The sequence below is a fragment of the Delphinapterus leucas genome, chromosome 9 (assembly GCF_059928025.1).
Source record: "Delphinapterus leucas isolate spDelLeu-1000000601 "Yukka" chromosome 9, BTC_Dleu_Yukka2, whole genome shotgun sequence".
Lineage (NCBI taxonomy): Eukaryota > Metazoa > Chordata > Mammalia > Artiodactyla > Monodontidae > Delphinapterus > Delphinapterus leucas.
This window is the reverse complement of record NC_143137.1, coordinates 24,236,402-24,251,620: the sequence shown is the minus strand read 5'-3', so window position 1 is coordinate 24,251,620 and position 15,219 is coordinate 24,236,402. Positions and strand designations below refer to the sequence as shown.

Here is a 15,219-nt window from a genome sequence, read left to right as displayed (position 1 = left end):
CCCCGCGGCCGCGAGGTGGGCGGAGCTACTTCAGTCGAAGGGCGCGAAGCCGCCTGTCGCGAGCCCAGCTGGGCCACGAGTCGGTCACTCTCCACCAGAGCAGAGCAAGCAAAGTCGAGTACACGGAAGTAATGCTGGTTTGGTGAGGGCGCCTGATCTTGCCCTAGCGCTACGATCAGCGAGGGACGGGGGTGACGTCGCACTGTGTCCTTACCAAAGACCCAGGTGAGCGACACGACCCCACTGTTTGGGGGCTCAGTGCATTTGTGTCCCTAAAGAGCAACAATTAAGACTCCCTTTCGGACCACGAAAATGACAACCCTTTCTAGGACAGTATTTGGCACCTAGTAGGTGTACAGTATAATTATTAGCATCCTTCCTGAGTTCTGCTGAGTTCATTAAACAAATATATATAGATGACTGTATATAGCCATGATGTCCATCCTAAGTGCCAACTATATTTCAGAAGCTTCACAGGAGTTTTGCTATTTAGTCTTTACAGTAATTCTGCTGAGTGGGTATTATTAGCACTATTTTACAGATAGGGAAACATGAGGCACAGAGAAGCTAAGTAACACGCCCAAGGTCACACAGCCAGTAAGTTTAGAATCCTATCTGGATCAGTCTGAGTCTCAACATAACCAAATGCTGTGCCAGATGATCACCATGAAGAAACAAGGTCCTGCCCTCAAGGAGACCACATCTAGAGAGGAAGCAGACGTGCAAACAGCAGTATATTCAAAGTGGTACAGAAGTTAAGAGGAGGGAGGCCTGTCTAGGGGAGACAGAGAAGGCTCTCAGTGGAAATACTTTGGGATTTGAAGGATGAGTACTGATTGCCCATCTAACTAGAGATGAGGGAAACAAACTTTCCAGGCAGAGGGAAAAAAATGCAAGGACTCCTAGGGCATCAGAGAGCCTGGCTCACCCTGGAAGCAATGAGAATCATTTCAAGGCAGTAGCTTAGGGTATGCGAAGGAGGTGGCAACAGATGGGGCTGACACAATAGATGAGGACCCAAATTAAGGCATTTGGATTTTATCTTGGGTGATAAGACACTAAAGGATTTTCATTGCAAGAGTGGCATCATCAGGTCTTGTATGACAAGGTGAAGATACCAAGGTGCAGAAGGCCATTTTCATTCATGGGGATCAGATGGTAGTGAAATAGAGCAGTGACAACAGGGATGGAAAGAAAAAGGCTAATTGAAAGAGCTAAAGATGACTTGGTCACCACTAGTTGTGTTATTATATTGGAACTCTTTTAAATGTGCTCTTCAACATTGTAAAAACCTTCTTAAGAATGCAAGTCTATGACTGAAGAGTAAAAAAGTCATGTATTCACTCATACCTGGCGCCCAGAGTCTGTTCTTTTTACAGACTGAGGGTCAGGATGGGGCAGACACTAGAAGTCTGTTCAGACCCAGATTCTCGGTGGCCCAGATAACATCTGCATCACACAAAACATTCAGATACATTATCTTATCATTTTAATCTTCACCGTAACCTCATGAGACAGGACAGATATTAGTCTCCCTTTATAGATGAGAAAATGATAGGCTGTGAATATTGTTGAAGTCAAGCCCCCACCCCCCCAAAAAAAAGGCAGAACTGAGAATTGAACTGAGGCCTGGAACAATGGCACAAAGTGGGTACTTAGTAAATATTTGTGGAAGGGAGCGAGGGAAGGAGGGAGGGAGGAAGGAACTTTCTCTGATTCCCAGCTCACTTCACCATGTCCAGTCCATAAGCAACTGATCCTAGAAGCCCACTGCAAATCCAGAATAGGCAAAACGCCTGCCCTTGCTCCACTGAGCAACCAATTAGTCCATTCAACCCAGCCAGCATTTGTTAAGCATATATTAGGTGCCTGGCATTGACCCAGTCTCTGCCATAGAAGAAATTTAAATTAATTCCTATCTTGCTATTTCGCCTCAGATGCTAAGATGAGTGCGGAAATAACTTATGAAGCTCTTTGGCAAGAGCCTCACAAAATCCTAGATAGCTGTGCACTGAAAATCCAGGTTCCCAGGTCTGTGGCTGAGTGAGGAGGGAACTTTAGAAAGGCTGCCCTCTTCGACTGAAAGGCATTGTTTCCAGGGCCATCAAGGGGAAGGCAGAGTTCTCCAGTATACAGGAGTAGGGTCTACGACCCCGCCGCCAGAACTGGGGATCTTCCACTGTTTCTGCTGATTGGGGATCTATGAAGGTGGCGTTTGAAGGAACCATGAAGTGCATCTTCTTCCACCTCTGGCGTACTCCTCTCGAGATTCTATGGTCACTGAACCACCTGCTACGTTCAGAGTCCCTCGCTGGGAGCTGGGAGGACAAAAGGGAGGATTAAGACACTTGCACAGAACTTCCGCTCTCCCGGGGAGGAGGCTGGAGGTCACCAAGAGCTAAACCGGAGCCCAGAGTGCGTTGGACGCAACAAACCAAGGCCCAGAGACCGGCCACTGAAGATGGGGGTGGAGGGCCGTTATGGAGCGTTGTAGGCTTTCCTCGGCCCTGCCCGGGTTGCCGGTTCAGCGCCATACACCTGACAGGCGCGCTAGGAACTGGGGGAGACCCAAGCCCTTTCCATCTTTAAAGCTGGCGCGGGACCGGGGGAGGATGCGGAGGCTCGCTCAACTTCAGTGTCTTCCGGAGCCACGGTCTGGAGGCGGGGCGGGGGCGGGGCCAGGGCGGGGGACGGCCCGAGGTGACGTAGGGCCGGCCGGGACGCGCGGAGGCCGCGGCGGCGCCTCCTCCTTCTGCTGCTGCTGGGCCCCATCCCCCAGCGGCCGGTTCCAGCCCGCACCCCGCGTCCGTGCCCGCGCCCCCTCCCCCGGGCCCCGCCATGGGCCTCACCGTGTCCGCGCTCTTTTCGCGGATCTTTGGGAAGAAGCAGATGCGGATCCTCATGGGTGAGGCAGATCAAGCGCGCGGCCCGGACTGGAGCAGCAGCCCCCGCGCAGCCTTCTCGCCCCTGCGTCCCTCCAGCCCAGCTCACCCCGGTCTCTGACCCCGAGTCACCCACCTCCTAACCCCCCGGGGCCGCTACTCTCGGGTGGGTCGCGGTCTGCAGCACTGTCCCCGGGGCCTGAGACCGAGAGCTGCGGGCCTGGGTGGGGTGAAGCTTCCTTCGCCCCAGCCCGGCTCGTAAGAAGGGAGGATTCCGCCCTTGGAGACGACTTTTAAAAGGAGCGCGGCCTTTCTTTTGCGCCTCTTTCCCCTCAATCCTCTGCCGCCCCTCCCCCGCTTTGGGGGCAGGAGTTGGCGCTCCCCACCCTACTGCACTCAAGGCCCCGAAAGTAGATAACAGCGCGCACCTGGAGGCGCTCGGGCTCTCCGCCCCCGTCACCATCAGCTGTCCTGGCCTCTCCCCTTTCCTGGGCTCTAGGGGGCTCCCTCGCTCCCATCTCCAACCCTGTGCCCCTCTCCGTTGCAGTTGGCTTGGATGCAGCTGGCAAGACCACAATCCTGTACAAACTGAAGTTGGGGGAGATTGTCACCACCATCCCCACCATAGGTGAGTCCGGAGGCGAGACCGGGAGGAGCGGGAGCGCGGCGGCGGCCCTTCTGAGGATCTGCTCTGCATTCTGCCCCAGGCCCTTATTTCTGTGCACGGAGCTGACCCTGACATCAGATACTGCTACCTGAGAAGTGGGTCAGGGTATCTTTACGTGCAAGATGAGGCGGGATGGATGTGACCCAGCCCGGCCCCATCTGTGGGCTAGCTGGTCCTCTGGGGTTCTTTTCCCCTGGGCCTTCGTTGCCTTCTAGTTTTATATCCCTGCTGAATCCACTTAGTTTTAGTGAGTTCCTTCCTTTCAGGATTTTTTCCTCATATTTTTACCAATTATCTGCAGGCTTCAACGTGGAAACAGTGGAATACAAGAACATCTGTTTCACAGTGTGGGACGTGGGAGGCCAGGACAAGATTCGGCCTCTGTGGCGGCACTACTTCCAGAACACTCAGGTTGGGGCTCCCCAACCCCAGGGGAAGGGGGTTAAGGTTAGAAAGACTGAGATGTTGGCCCAGGCCAGGAAAAAACCCTTACCTCCTTCTACCCTCATTTGTAGGCTAGCCTCTCCTCATCCTTCAGAACTGGCCTCAGACTTCTGAGACTTAGCCACCGTAAGCGTCTCCTGAGAAGCAGAATTCTGAATCTACACTGCCTGATTTAGCTCTCATCACATGTCTTTCCCTGTTCCCTGGCACATCTTGTAGCTAGACTGCTTGCCTGAGGGCAGAGGCTGTATCCTTTGCTGGGTGTCTCCAGTTTGTGCGAGAACATCTGCAAAGCCGTAGTGGAAGTTTACTAGATGAGAAGGGTTTAGACACAATTAGACGTGGGCAGAAGAGAGAAAGAGCCAGACTAGGGTGTATGTGTCCCAGGCTCGAGTGATTGCTCCTCCTTTCTTCCTTCCCACCCAGGGTCTCATCTTCGTGGTGGACAGTAATGACCGAGAGCGGGTCCAGGAATCTGCTGATGAACTCCAGAAGATGGTGAGCACCCAGAGCCCTGGGACAGAGAAATCCTCTGTGCTGGTGTGAGAGTCAGGAAACGCCTCAGAGGCCCTGAATGTGTGATTCTCTTTGTGGACACAGTCACAAGAAGTAGCTCACCCTGTTTTGAATCGGGGTCAGGTAAAAAGTATAGGACTTACTTTTTCCTTGCATTCTCTCCTGTCTTCACAACTGACTCTGAGAAGTTGGTGGGGAGGGGGGAAGTTCTACGTGGTGGAGAGAAATATCATCTTACGTTCTTATTTTTCCATTTGGAAATTTTGTCATTTTGACTAGGGCAAGGAGTCAAATTAGAAGAAGACCCTTTCTGGACTTCAGGCCAAAATGGCCTCAAGCTAGTTTATAACTCTGTCTTGGGTTCAGCAGTAGATGACACAATATTCTATTCTTCTCACAAATATGCTAGAAGGGAAAAAGGGGGGGCTCCTGTACACAGCTGGATTCCACCCCCTTTGCCTCTCCCAGCTGCAGGAGGATGAGCTGCGGGATGCGGTGCTGCTGGTGTTTGCCAACAAGCAGGACATGCCCAACGCCATGCCCGTGAGCGAGCTGACCGACAAGCTGGGGCTACAGCACTTGCGGAGCCGCACGGTGAGGGCCTGCCTCTCCCAAAGGGGCCCCAGGCCAGGCAGGAAATAAAGGCATCTCCTTTTCTTCCCTGCTACTGACCTCTTTCTTTCCTTCTCCCCACAGTGGTACGTCCAGGCCACCTGTGCCACCCAAGGCACGGGTTTGTATGATGGGCTGGACTGGCTGTCCCATGAGCTGTCAAAGCGCTAACCAACCAGGGGCCGGCCCCTGCTGCCCAGAAGCTCCCGCGTGCATCCCAGGATGACCAGACTCCTGGACTCCTCAGGCAGTGCCCTCCCCCCCATCTCCTCCTCCCCGGCAGACAGTGGTCTCTGCTCCTGCCTGCATGTTGTCTCTGTTGTTGGAGCCTGGGGCCCCGCTCTCTGGGCACGGAGGGCTCCGCTCTCCTGCCTTCTGGGACCTGTGGAAAGGGGCTTCTGGGGCCAGGGCCCCTTCTGCCAGAGGAGGAGCAGGGATCTGGGTTTACTTCTGTTTCTTCCGTTTCGGGTGTACCCTTGGGGCCAGGTGGGGAGGGAAGGTGAGGGCTCCGGGTGGTGCTATGATGTGGCACTGGATATTGAGTAATAAATTTGCTGTGGTTTGTACATGGTGTTGTCTGTAGCCTAGAGGTCGGGGGCTGGGTTATTGGCTGCAAAGAGACAATATGGGGGAGGCTCAAAGCAGCTAAGGCTGCAGGGCCTGCCCCATCCCCCCAGCACACACACACACACACACACATCGCTGCCCTCATCTAGTTCAGCTTCTCCTCCTTTACTCTTGAGATTGGAAGTATTTAGGGGCTCCAATGGAGGAAATCTCCTTCCTTCCCCAATTCCAAGGGACCTTTGCTGCTGTAACAGGCTCTACCTTCATGGGTCTATAAACCACCTAACGCCCATTTCCCATCCATCTCCCAGCTACTTAGAGAAGTAGGCAGTGGGTCCTGGAGGCTATTGGACAACAGAGACTCTTTGGTGAGGGAAGGACTGATATCCTTAGGGGCAGCCCTTGCTGGTTGCCCAGCAGCAGGGCAACTGGGGACCGAAGAGGGTGCTCTGTGGTCCCCCCACCAAGGCCAGTCTCCTTACCCTGCTCCTGAGCCAGCCCTTCCTGATTAGCATGAGTAATCGGATCCTTGCTGGTTATCTAGGGTTTCCTCACACTCCCTGAAAAGTACCTTTTGAGATGTTTTGGCTTCATCCTCCCAAGGGCCATAGAAGTTAATAGATTTTTCTTAGGTATCTTGAACTCTAAAAACACTTGAGCCCCAAGGGAGCCAGGCAGAACCCACTTCCTAGGGAGGAAAGAGGTTGATTTCTATCCTATGATTAAAATGAGGAACACAAGTGAAGAAAGGGAGGGACTTGCCTGTAGTCACAGGTGGTGGTTGGCACAGGCTGAAGTTCTGATTCCCAGTCAATTACCTCGATGCCTGGAGTGATGTGGGGAGGCTAGTGCCAGTGGCCCTGGACCCACTTCCTCTGGGCTGTGGATTGATGTTGCTGAGCCAGTGCCCTTTCTCCTCTATGGTGGGATAAGAGGCAACCCTCAGTCACAATGCTCCCGGGTCACAGAGGTGCTGGGCCCCAGGACAGCCTCTGCCTAGGAAGTTCCGTCTGGGAACATCTTCCGGTAGGCACTAAGGGCCTGATTCGGAGCCCTATGGCCTGTAGAACCTCACTACTGGCGGGGAAGGCTGGGCCGGACTGAGTCATCACCTGTGGTGCTGGCCCCATGGATGACGTGGAGTGGATGCCAAGACAACCCAAGGCCAAGGGCCTAAGGGTTGGGCTCATCAGCTGGGCGGGATCCTACCTCACTTTTGAGACATATAAGAATACTGTCACTGCTACTGCAAAGGGTTTGGGCCGGAGACAGGTAACAAAGCAAACCTGCACTGGAACCATTTTTCCCAAGCCGTGTGTGTGTGGGGGTGGGGGGGGTGGGTGTGTTGCCATTGTCAGGGCAAGCCAGGCTTTTGCTCACAGGTCTCCATTGCTCCATCTCCCCCTCTCTAACCCTATTCTAGCAGGTGAAGCCTCAGCCCTGGCTTTGCTACCTTGTCTTGCTCTGGCTGCTCCCTCCCCTCTATCCCAGCACAGTGGGTGTGTTATCACAGAAAGGAGAGGTGGAGAGGCCAGGCTGGAAGGCAGAATTGTGGGCGCCCGGGAAGTTGGACCAGCGGGGTTACTGCAAAGTCTATGTTCCGGTTGTAGTTTGAGACTGGGGTACTCCAGAAGCCCTCAGAGATTTGGTCTTCATTTTAGAGAGTGATGTAGGCGCCTCTCGGGATGGTGCTATAGAGCAAGGTAGGGGCAAGTTCCTCTTACTTATAACAAGGTTGATCACAGCTGAAACAGACAATTCCATCTCAACTGTCTGTGCTCCCATCTCCATCCCCAGAGCCCGGGCCTGCCTGTAAGAGGTCTTTCTTTTCTCCTGCCATGGTGGAGAGGTGGTTTTGGGGGGCGGACGTGTTGTCTGAGTGTGCTGTCCAGGGGCGACAGTGAGAAAGAGAGAAGTAAGACTTAAACAAAAGCATTTATTGGAAAGTTAGGTATTTAAGGAAGCAACCAAGGAAGAGAGAGGGAGTTTTACCCTCCATTATCTGGAGGAGTGGGCATCTAGAATGTCTCTTGGGATCTTGAGAAGCCCTGTGGCTCCAGTGGTGGAAGAGTCCTGAGATCTCTAGATTACCACTGGATGAGAGGGTAGAAGAGTGGACAGCAAGGAGGCCAATGTGGAGGGAAGGTGGTGGCCCTCAGTGAAGGTGCTGGAGTGATGCCAGGGGTGATAGTTGAAGGGCTCCTCGGTCTAGTCTCTCGGCAGTACTGATTTCCTTCTTCTCCCTCCCAATGCCTCCAGACCTGGGAGATCCTAGTGAGCAGTAAGCATGACACACAGGCTGTGGTACGACTAAGAAGCTTGCAGGGCTTCTACCTTCTGTGCGAGGCGGATGGTTCTCTGTGCTATGGCCGGCCAAGGACAAGCCATCATGGATGCTTCCTAATCCACTTCCACCGCAGTGGCAAATGGACCCTCCAGTGCATCATCAGTGGCCGTTATCTGGAATCTGATGGCGAGGATGTTTTCTGCACCTCCCGGACCCTCTCAGCTTACCACATGTGGACCCCCCGGCCAGCCCTGCATGTCCACGTGATCCTCTACAGCCCCCTCAACCGCTGCTATGCCCGGGCTGACCCCACCATGGGCCGAGTCTGGGTGGACGCACCAGTTCCCTGCCTGAAGGAATGTGGCTTCCTGTTGCATTTCCAAGACGGATGCTACCACCTGGAGACCTCTGCACACACCTTCTTGTCCCACTTAGACGGTCTGGTCTCCCAACCCTCAACACAGACAGCTTTCCACATGCAAGTGCGGCCTGGAGGGTTTGTGGTGCTGAGTGATGGAGAAGGAGGCATGTTGTATCCACAGGGCACACGCCTGCTCCTGAGCCTGGGCTCTGATCCCCATGGGGGCGAGGAGTGGCTCATCCTACAGCACTGCCCTACCTGGGTCAGCCTCAGGTCCAAGACTCAGAAGTTTCTCTCCGTTGTCTATGGCAAGTGCTGGGTCCAACACGGCCATAGAGGGAGGGAGGGCTGGCTGCTGAAAAGAGGAAAGTGTGTTTGGGATCAGTGAGGATTTTTGAAACTAATGCTAAGGAAGATCCCGAGGTCCCAAGAGGATCTCTGCTGCCATGGAGAAGGGCTTTAAACCAGGGGCATGGGCTTGGAGAGAAAGTGGCCTGGGTCTTCTCCAGGCCATTATGGTGCAACCGAAGGTGATGAAGCCTGAGGAGGGAAAGCAGAAGGAATACCAGCCATGAAGTGTGGAGGAGGGGCTGAGGCTGGGGCTGAGGCCAGACTCAGGCTTCTTCTGATGTGTTCTTCCCCTGCAGACGTGGAGGTGTCTGCCGCCTCTGAGCACGTAACCCCAATGTCCTTGTTCCAGTTTGAATGTGACAACAAGAGCCCCACCTTGCAGCTTCGTTCCGCCAATGGCTGCTACCTAGCCCAGGTGAGACCTTGACTTTCTGAGTAAGAGAACCCTTAAGCCCTGAGCTCTCCCTCTCCAGACACACTTTTTCCTTCTTCAAGGCAGATGATCAGATGGTGAGGTAAAGTGTGGAGGTCCTTGTCAATAAACATTCATTTCATCCAATGGGCCCACCTTCATTCAATGGGGCCTCTTTAAAAAAAAAAACTTAAACTTTATTGAGGCATTATTTACATACAATAAAATGCACCCATTTTAAGTGTACAATTCAATAAGTTTTGACAAATGTATGCAATCATGCTACAATCATATCACAAGTTAGAGAATATTTCTATCACCACAGAAATTCCCTCTTGCCCCTTTTCAGTCAGATCCCCCCCCTCTTGCCCTCCCCACTACCACTGGTATATATTCTGTCACTATAGATTAGGTTTGCTTACTCTGGAATTTCATATAAATGGAATCATACAGTAATTACAGTATATATACTTCTTTCACTCAGCATGTTTTTGAAATTTGTCCATGATGTCATATGTATCAGTAGTTCATTCCTTTTTATTGCTGGGTAGTATTCCATAACTCTACTCATAAACACAAACATAAATTGCTTATCCTTTCACTTGTTGATGAACACTTGAGTTGTTTCCAGTTTGGGCCATTATGAACAAAGTTGCTATGAACATTCATGTACAAGCCTTTTTGTGGGCCTATACTTTCAGTTATCTTGGGCAAATACGTAAGAGTGGAATTATTGGGTCATATGATAAATGTGTGTTTAACTTCTTAAGAAAATGTCAAGCAGTTTTCTAAAGTGATTGCACTATTTTACATTCTCACCAGTAATGTATGAGAGTTCTAATTGCTCCACATCCTTTCCAATACTAGGTATTGTCTGTGTTTTTAATTTTATCCACTCTAAAATTAAATGTGTAATGCCATCTTATTGTGGCTTTGCTTTGCATTTCCCTTATAATTAATAATGTTGAGCATCTTTTCTTTTTTTTTTCCAGTGTTTTTGGTGGCTGCCCTTTATTTATTTAAATTTATTCTATTTTATTATTTTTTTTAAATTTTGGCTGCATTGGGTCTTCGTTGCCACGTACAGGCTTCTTCTAGTTGCAGTGAGCGGGGGCTACTCTTTGTTGCGGTGTGTGGGCTCAGTAGTTGCGGCTTGTGGCTCCAGAGCACAGGCTCAGTAGTTGTGGCACATGGACTTAGTTGCTCCGCGGCATGTGGGATCTTCCTGGAGCAGGGCTCGAACCCATATCCCCTGCATTGCAGGCAGATTCTTAACCACTGCGCCACTAGGGAAGTCCCCAAGCATCTTTTCATCTGCTTATTGGCCGCTTGTATATCTTCTTTGTGAGGTGTCTATTCATATCTTTTGTTTCTTTGTTATTGGGTTGTCTTGTTATTGAGTTGTAAGGGTTTTTGTGTGTTCTAACATCAGTCCTCTGCCAGATTTATGTATTGTAAACGTTTTCTCCCAATCTGTGGCTTGCCTTTTCATTTGCTTAATAGTGTCTTTTGAGCAGCAAGTTTTTAATTTTGATGAAGTCCAATTTCTCCATTTTATAAATGGTTAGTGCTTTTTTCTTGCCCCAGGAAATCCTTGCCTACCCCAAAGTTGCAAAGAATTTCTCCTACGTTTTCTTCTAGATGTTTATAGTTAAACTGTGGTTATAGTTTAGCTTTCACGTTTATGACTATGATCCACTTCGAAATGATTTTGGAGTCTGGGCCAAGGTTCGTTTCTGTCCATATGGGATACAGCACAGACTGGAGAAGTGGGAGAGCTGAGGTCACAACATGTTTTCCAAAAAGCATCTGAAGGCATAAGCGTACCCTGGGAGAATAAAAAAAAAGCTAGAGGGTGGGATGTGGAAAAGAGGGTCTAAAATAAAAATACTGAGAAGAAAGCTGAGATTTGGGGTCCTTGCTTCCCTTCTCTGTTCCCGATCTTCTCTCCAGAGGCGCCATAGGACAGTGATGGCTGATGGGCACCAGCTGGAGGCTGAAACCTTCTTTCGTATGCACTGGCACTGTGGCAGGATCATCCTGCAGTCTCCCAGTGGATGCTTCTTGGGCATCGCAGCCAATGGCCTGCTGGTGGCCAGTGCCACCAATCCAGGTGAGCGAAGCAGCCCTTGCCAGGTTATTCCAAGTCAGAGACGCTTTCAGAGGGAGCGGGGGTTATGATAGAAAGACCACTGGAGTTGGGGTCGGAAGATTTGGGTCTGTATATCTGCTGAATCACTGACTTTTCATCATCACTTGGGCAAACCACTTCTCTGAGGCTCAGGTTCACTGTCTCCATCATCAGTGGAGGTGACAGCCAACCTGCCTGCCTCACAGGATTATCTTGAGGATTAAATAGATTCACACATCTCAAAGGAAGGAAGAATATTAAAATTTCTTGGCCTCCACGCTGTACTAAGTACTTTCACAAACATTTCACAAGCACCTAGCGTGAGACGTGGCACATAGTAAGTGTTCACTAAATATTAAGATAATTGATGACACCCTTCTGCCATTAGTGCCCGTCTTCCTGCTTCCATCTGGGAAAGCACCTAGAGGCGGCCCATCCAGATAACTTCTTCCTGTTTCTTCCAGGCCCAAATGAGGAATTTGGGATTCAATTAGCCAACCGCCCCTTCCTCGCCTTGAGGGGACGGTATGGGTATGTGGGCACCTCATCACAACACGACCTCCTGCAGTGCAATATGGATCAGCCCGACTGCATTTACCTGCTGCCCTGCCGCCGGGGCATCTACCACTTCCAGGGTGAGTAGCTCTTCTTCTTCACCCCTGGGTTCATGGTCTAACCCAGCCTTAGCCCCAGCTCAGACTTCAGGGCCTGCCACTCAGGGCCTACTTATATAAAAGGAAAAGCAGAGTTTCTGTTTGCTTTTACACTTCAAGGCCCCCAGAGTGGGTGGGGGGTGCAGAACAGAAGCCAGCCCTCCTGTGTTTCTAGAGAGGGACCTGCCAACACAGGCAGTGTAGGGTGGTCCAGGAGGGGTGGCATGCCTCCTGGGAGCCTCTCAGAGGCTGTACTGGGGGAGGCTTTCCTCCAGAATGGCCCACCAACCTGATCTCTTCCCTCCGCAGCACAGGGTGGGTCCTTCTGGTCAATAACACCCTTTGGCAGTTTTCGCCCTTGGGGAAAGTTTGCCCTCAACTTCAGTATAGAGCTTCAGGGCAGCAACTTGCTCACGGTGCTGGCACCCAATGGCTTCTACATGCGATCTGACCGAAGTGGCACCCTGTTGGCAGACAGCAGAGACATTACCAAAGAGTGTATTTGGGAATTCTAGGTAAGGTAAAGCGTGTAAGGACCGGGGGGTCTGGGACCAGGAGCTGAGGAACAAGAGAAGAAGAGAGGAGGGTGGGGAGGCAGGTGGCAGTTAGACCAAAAGGCAGCCCAGGCTGATTTCTGTCTGACAGCTCGATCAACTCCACACATTTATTGCGAATCTGTGCCTTTTCTCTCAGGGCTTCTAGACCGAGACTTGCTGGAGAGAGGACTCAGATCTAGGTTTCTCACTATTATGTCACGCTGACACTTGTGCTTGCCAGCCAGGCTGCAGGGCACAGGATGAGGTGTACCTGTGTAGCTCTCTTCATTAAGATGTGGAGTTTTGCCCCCTTTGTAGGGAAGGCGGGTAACTTTGGCGGGTATTCTTTCCACCCTAGGCACTTTCTACCCCTATGTCCCTGGATCCTTGGGGTGCTGATGGCACCCAGATATTTATCTGCAGCCCTGACCCTTCTCCTGAAGTCTAACCTTATCTCTTTCCAACTTCCTGATTTTTTTTTTTTTTTTTTTTTGGTGGTACGCGGGCCTCTCACTGTTGTGGCCTCTCCCGTTGCGGAGCACAGGCTCCGGACGCGCAGGCTCAGCGGTCATGGCTCACGGGCCCAGCCGCTCCGCGGCATGTGGGATCTTCCCAGACTGGGGCACGAACCCGTGTCCCCTGCATCGGCAGGTGGACTCTCAACCACTGTGCCACCAGGGAAGCCCCCAACTTCCTGATTGACAGTTGGCTTGACTTCATCCTGCCATCCCCTCCAAATGAGCCTCCTCACCCTCCCCTTCAAAAGTGATTCTTCCTGCCCTCCCCACGGCCATCTAGGGCACTGCCGTCCTCGCAAACTCTCAGGCTCAAGACGCCAGCACCATCTCTCCTTCCTCCCTTACATTCCCTTCACCAAACCCTGAAAACTCAGGTACTTCCTTAACAGTGCCTCTTGAGTGCTTGCTCCTTCTTCATTGCCATCGCCACGGCGGGGTTCCAAGTTTTCCACCAAGAGCCTACACTGCAACAAGGGCTCCCCAGCAGCACTCCCTGCCACCAGGCCCATTCCCACGCGGTATCTTCTCCACCCCAAGTTCACTTTCCTAAGATGCTGCCTCCATTCCATCATTCCCTGTTCACAGCTCTTCAGGGCACCTCAGTGCTCTTAGCCTTGTCCCTTCACAATCGACCTCGCTTTCCTGGCTTGGGAACTCATGAGGATGTTGCAGAAAGAGACAGATTTTGATATTGTATTAGACCTGGAACCAAAACTAACAAGGTGTGGTCCTTACTAGCTCTGTAACCCCAGGGAAATTGCTCTAACATGTCTAGGCCTTGGTTTCCTTATCTGTAAAATGGGAATAATATCTACTTCATAGAGTGGTGTGAAGGTTCAATGACCATATGCCTCTAGATAGAGATCCCTGTGTACATTCACTCTTTTCCTTCATTTTCTACCAGTTTTCTGCACAAAACTTTTAACTGTGGCAAACTAGGGAAAATACAATGAAATCCCACTGGGCCTGTTTTCTTATCTATTCCATGAAGTATTTGGATCGAACTAAATTTCTCAGGCTCTTTCCAGGCCTAACATTCTAGTAGACAGTGTATCAAAGTGGTTAAGAGCTCATTTCTGGACTCAGAACTGGGTTCTAATTCGATGTTTATCAGTTAAACTTGTTGTTTGATGTTGGGCAAACGAACCTCTCAAAGTCTGCTTCTTGTGGGTAACGTGGCAACGTAGTGTTTATCTCGTGGTATTATTGTATTACATGAGCTGCTGATACTGAAATGCTTAGTAAACAGCCTGGCACCTAGCACACTCTCACTCCATCAGACGTCTCTCCGGATCCAGTTTGAATTCTTAGTAAACCTAACCTCTTGACTGTAGTCTCCCTGTGAATTCTGATGCAACTTTGCACCGTTCATTGGATTTTAAAAAAATCACTTCTACTGCCTTTTCCTATAAACTGACCTTACCTCTGTCCTTGTGATCCCTCATGAAGAATGGAACAAATCACTTTATTCTCTCTCTTCCCACAGGATCTCACCAGGTTTTTCCTAAAAGCCAAAGATCAGCAAATGACCGACTGAACGTTTCTATTTCCACTTGCCTCCCAGGTCGATGGGATGCCACCTACCAAAATCCAAATCCTCCAGGAGAAACTACTACACTAAACCGAACAGGAACCCCAGAGTCAAGATCCATGAGAAGAATATCTGTTCCACAACTTTTCCTATCCAGTTTAGCAAAACACCTGTTGCGAGTAACAATACATCACAAAAGTCCACCCCCAAGACCCTGGTGTGCCTCTGACTTGTGAGTAGGGGTGTGGATGTGGGTGGCGACTGAGACCTCGGTCACTCCAAGTTCTATCCAGAAGAGGGGAGACCAAATGGTAACCTATTCTTCTATTGATTCTCTGCATCCCCTCCAGAACCACTAGACTTTTCCCAGTGATCCCATGAGGATCCAGCCTTGCCCTGAAGGATTCAGAAACCAGATATGACTAGATGTTCTTTTGGCTTAGAACAAAGGAAGGATTATTAATGGTCATAACAGCTTATGCCTCTATAGCCCACCCTCCCTCCAAAGCTTACCAACCATCCCACCTTACCATTACCTTTGATCCAATCAGTTGGACACAACAGGTACTTTCCCCATCACTGCCTACCTCACTGTTTACAGGGAGCTGAAGTGATTTGCCCATGACTGGGACCTCTGACACAATTCTTCAATTAGAGTAGACCCTAACATCTATGGCTCTTTCCATCAAAACAGTTTCCAAAATGACTGTCATTCTTGCACTGTCTTCATAACTTTGGCTTTTATTTACCT

At 50.8% G+C, this 15,219-nt stretch overlaps 2 protein-coding genes across 2 annotated transcripts; both read left to right on the top strand.

The window, feature by feature from the left end:
• Nucleotides 1-2,700: 2,700 nt before the first annotated feature.
• Nucleotides 2,701-5,687, top strand: ARF5 (ARF GTPase 5). Its single transcript, XM_022581929.3, has 6 exons — nt 2,701-2,905; nt 3,430-3,510; nt 3,851-3,960; nt 4,420-4,491; nt 4,978-5,103; nt 5,206-5,687. The coding sequence occupies exons 1-6, from the start codon at nt 2,839-2,841 to the stop codon at nt 5,290-5,292; spliced, it is 543 nt and encodes a 180-aa protein (XP_022437637.1). The 5' UTR covers nt 2,701-2,838; the 3' UTR covers nt 5,293-5,687.
• Nucleotides 5,688-5,771: 84 nt separating this feature from the next.
• FSCN3 (fascin actin-bundling protein 3) lies at nt 5,772-12,892 on the top strand. The gene is made up of 6 exons (XM_089917438.1): nt 5,772-6,960; nt 7,948-8,644; nt 8,984-9,102; nt 11,053-11,197; nt 11,671-11,865; nt 12,193-12,892. The coding sequence occupies exons 1-6, from the start codon at nt 6,817-6,819 to the stop codon at nt 12,396-12,398; spliced, it is 1,506 nt and encodes a 501-aa protein (XP_089773564.1). The 5' UTR covers nt 5,772-6,816; the 3' UTR covers nt 12,399-12,892.
• The last annotated feature ends 2,327 nt before the right edge of the window (nt 12,893-15,219 follow it).

Bases quoted from the DNA above. Each gene is read 5' to 3' on its own strand.
- ARF5 (XM_022581929.3), top strand. From the start codon at position 2,839: ATGGGCCTCACCGTGTCCGCGCTCTTTTCGCGGATCTTTGGGAAGAAG. The intron at 3,511-3,850 runs GTGAGTCCGGAG...AATTATCTGCAG, and splicing joins CACCACCATCCCCACCATAG to GCTTCAACGTGGAAACAGTG. The intron at 4,492-4,977 runs GTGAGCACCCAG...TGCCTCTCCCAG, and splicing joins CTGATGAACTCCAGAAGATG to CTGCAGGAGGATGAGCTGCG.
- FSCN3 (XM_089917438.1), top strand. From the start codon at position 6,817: ATGGATGACGTGGAGTGGATGCCAAGACAACCCAAGGCCAAGGGCCTA. The intron at 8,645-8,983 runs GCAAGTGCTGGG...CTTCCCCTGCAG, and splicing joins GTTTCTCTCCGTTGTCTATG to ACGTGGAGGTGTCTGCCGCC. The intron at 11,866-12,192 runs GTGAGTAGCTCT...TTCCCTCCGCAG, and splicing joins GGGCATCTACCACTTCCAGG to CACAGGGTGGGTCCTTCTGG.